General features: G+C 37.0%; 1 protein-coding gene across 2 annotated transcripts in view; it reads left to right on the top strand.

Annotated features, from left to right (window-relative positions):
- The window catches only part of LOC138006738 (regulator of G-protein signaling 12-like), a 49018-nt gene that overhangs the window by 13726 nt on the left and 32792 nt on the right, over positions 1-2500 (top strand). For both annotated transcript variants that reach the window (XM_068853241.1, XM_068853243.1), the window contains exons 3-4: positions 1-78; positions 2169-2255. The exon at positions 1-78 is cut by the window's left edge and continues 101 nt beyond it. In XM_068853241.1, coding sequence (XP_068709342.1) covers positions 1-78; positions 2169-2255 — 165 coding nt within the window. The remainder of the gene's footprint in view (positions 79-2168; positions 2256-2500) is intronic.

The raw sequence follows: 2500 nt of genomic DNA, 5'->3' as shown, positions 1-2500 counted from the left end.
ACAGATGGCAGAGTCAGTCGTTGGGCTCTTGGCTTTGACAAGCTAATGGAAGATCCAGCTGGTTTAGGGTGCTTCAAGGTGTGAAAACAATTTCCTCAGTACATTGTATAAGTGAACCTTGCACATTACATTGTATTTCTCCAGATTTAGGCCCAATTTTAAAATAAGCTTTTTTAAAGGCTTTTCAAACTTCCAAACACTTTGCTGCCATTCTTGAACTTAAAAAAGAGTATTTGCTGTAAACTGGTGTACATGTACACTTTGTAACTGTAGCATACTTCGTAATGACTACACTGTACTAGGACCCACTGTTTTGATGTCAGGATTCAGTTTGAGCTGTGTGAAGTATTTGAAATACAATGAAACCTGAATAGTAGGGAAAACATGTTGTGGAACAAGGGTGTAGAATTTATTCAATATCCATTTATTTTATGGCAATAATGATGAGAGTTGAATGGTACCATGAAAATATTATTCATGGCATTCAAAAGGAAAGATATGCTACATTGTATACCTCTTTTTAACCAAGTTCATGGGCAGTAATTTCAGTTACGGACCTACTTTTTTCCCCTTGATTTATGGTGCGGGCCATGAATCAACATTGTAAATGTACGGTAAACGTCCGTGTATAAGCCACATCCCCGATTTGGAAGCGCAAATTTTGGAAAAAAACGAAAACAATACATTTTCACGTTTCAGTAGAGTTGTATTGCTACAAACAACGAAGGACAAACAATCAAGGTTTCGAAACATTGACATAGAAGTTCACATCTTTCACATTTATCAAGTCTAAAGAAAGCGAAATTTCATTTGTTGTACCTTCTTTTTCATTGGAATTTACACCATCTTTAACTTAAAATGCTATTTCGATCTGATTTTTTCAAGATTATCACTTCGAAACACACCATAAACTTGAAATTCCTTCGGCATTAAAAAGACAAACAAACAAGTGCTTAGTAGCCAAGCTTTAAATGTTGGGAGGAGTCTGGGCCAGGGCCTGGCGATTGTCTGGGGATAACACAGAAAGCACGCGCATTGATGCAATCATTTCAGTTTCTATTTCATTAATTAATATTACAATACTTCAGGACAGAACAGGAGCGGGAGCCTGATAATGCAGTCGACAAATTTGCCATGAAGGTGGTAAAAAAACAACGAAACAGTTGGCCATTTACCTCGCGAGTACTCGCAAATTTTGTGGTACTTTATTGCATGTGATGAAAAGATATGCGTGGAAGTGACTGGCTGCAGACGTCACTGCAAACAGCTGTGCGGAGGAATGGAGATTCCTTGTACATTGGTGTTCAGTTGTTTGAGTAAAGCGGAAATTAATTGCTTGAAAGAACTCTTGGAGAGGAAGACTCGCTGATAAACACTCGAAGACACAAACTGCTCCTTTAGGAGCCACCACTGAATGAAAAAGTCAATGAACTACAGCAACATGCTCTCAGTTTCTTTACGTTTATTTCTTGACATCGTAAGGATTTTATGAATATTAATTAGGTTTTTGAGAACTCCAAACACAGATGTATCCATGGATAAGCCGCACCCTTGATTTTTGGCTTCAATTTTGTGAAAAAAAGTGTGGCTTATACATGGACGTTTACGGTAATCAAGCGGAAGGTTCAACTACCACAATGATTTTGTTATGCACATACAGGTTGGCCAGAAGGAACGCCAAAAAAACTCTGCGGTGCACTCAAACTTAAGCTTGAACTGTTACAATTCACCCGAAAAATCCGACCACACCAAACCTACATGTATGCAAATCCTTAAGCTTAAAAACGAAAAAGGTGTTGAAAATTAACTCCATTCCGAACAAGGTTTTGGAAAGCGTGCATATGGAAAAATGATTGAAATTAAAGCTTACAAAGGAAAACTAGGGGCTATTATGGAACAGAAAAAGTCAGGCGCTAATGAAGGTTAAGGCGACGAAACTACAATGTAAACATGAAAAACTAACAAAAACATCTAAATTAAACGAAAGTCTTGTGTTCACAGGTGTAGGGACCCAATCCCAATTCTTCAGAGTTTTTTTAGTCACATTCCCTCTAAAATGATGTTGAGAGTAGTGGATGTGTTCTCAGTGTCAGAGGTCACTTCATTGTACGGAAAGTATATAAAAAGTACTGTGGTACTCACAGAAAGTATTTGTTGTTTCTTGACAGGAATTTTTGAAGAAAGAATTTAGTGATGAAAACATCGTGTTTTGGATTGCTTGTGAAAACTTCAGGAACCTGACAAATTTTGAAGAGGTAGATGCCTTAGTTGTTGCTTGCTGTGTGCTACATGTATGTGGAGACTTAATTCTAGTCTGATTATTTATTTATTAATTTTAGTTATTTATTTATATATTTGATAAGATTTATTACAAGCAAAGAGAAATCATATTTTGTGTGTATGTGGCAGCAGAATACAGATAGCCTCCGTTAACCATCTGCTGACTATCTTATATACATGTACTGTACACAATGTAAATAATGTCCCAGTGGCTGGCTAT

Source organism: Montipora foliosa, chromosome 6 (assembly GCF_036669935.1).
Source record: "Montipora foliosa isolate CH-2021 chromosome 6, ASM3666993v2, whole genome shotgun sequence".
Taxonomy (NCBI): domain Eukaryota; kingdom Metazoa; phylum Cnidaria; class Anthozoa; order Scleractinia; family Acroporidae; genus Montipora; species Montipora foliosa.
The sequence above is the reverse complement of the archived record's forward strand: the minus strand, read 5'-3'. Positions and strand labels throughout refer to the sequence as shown.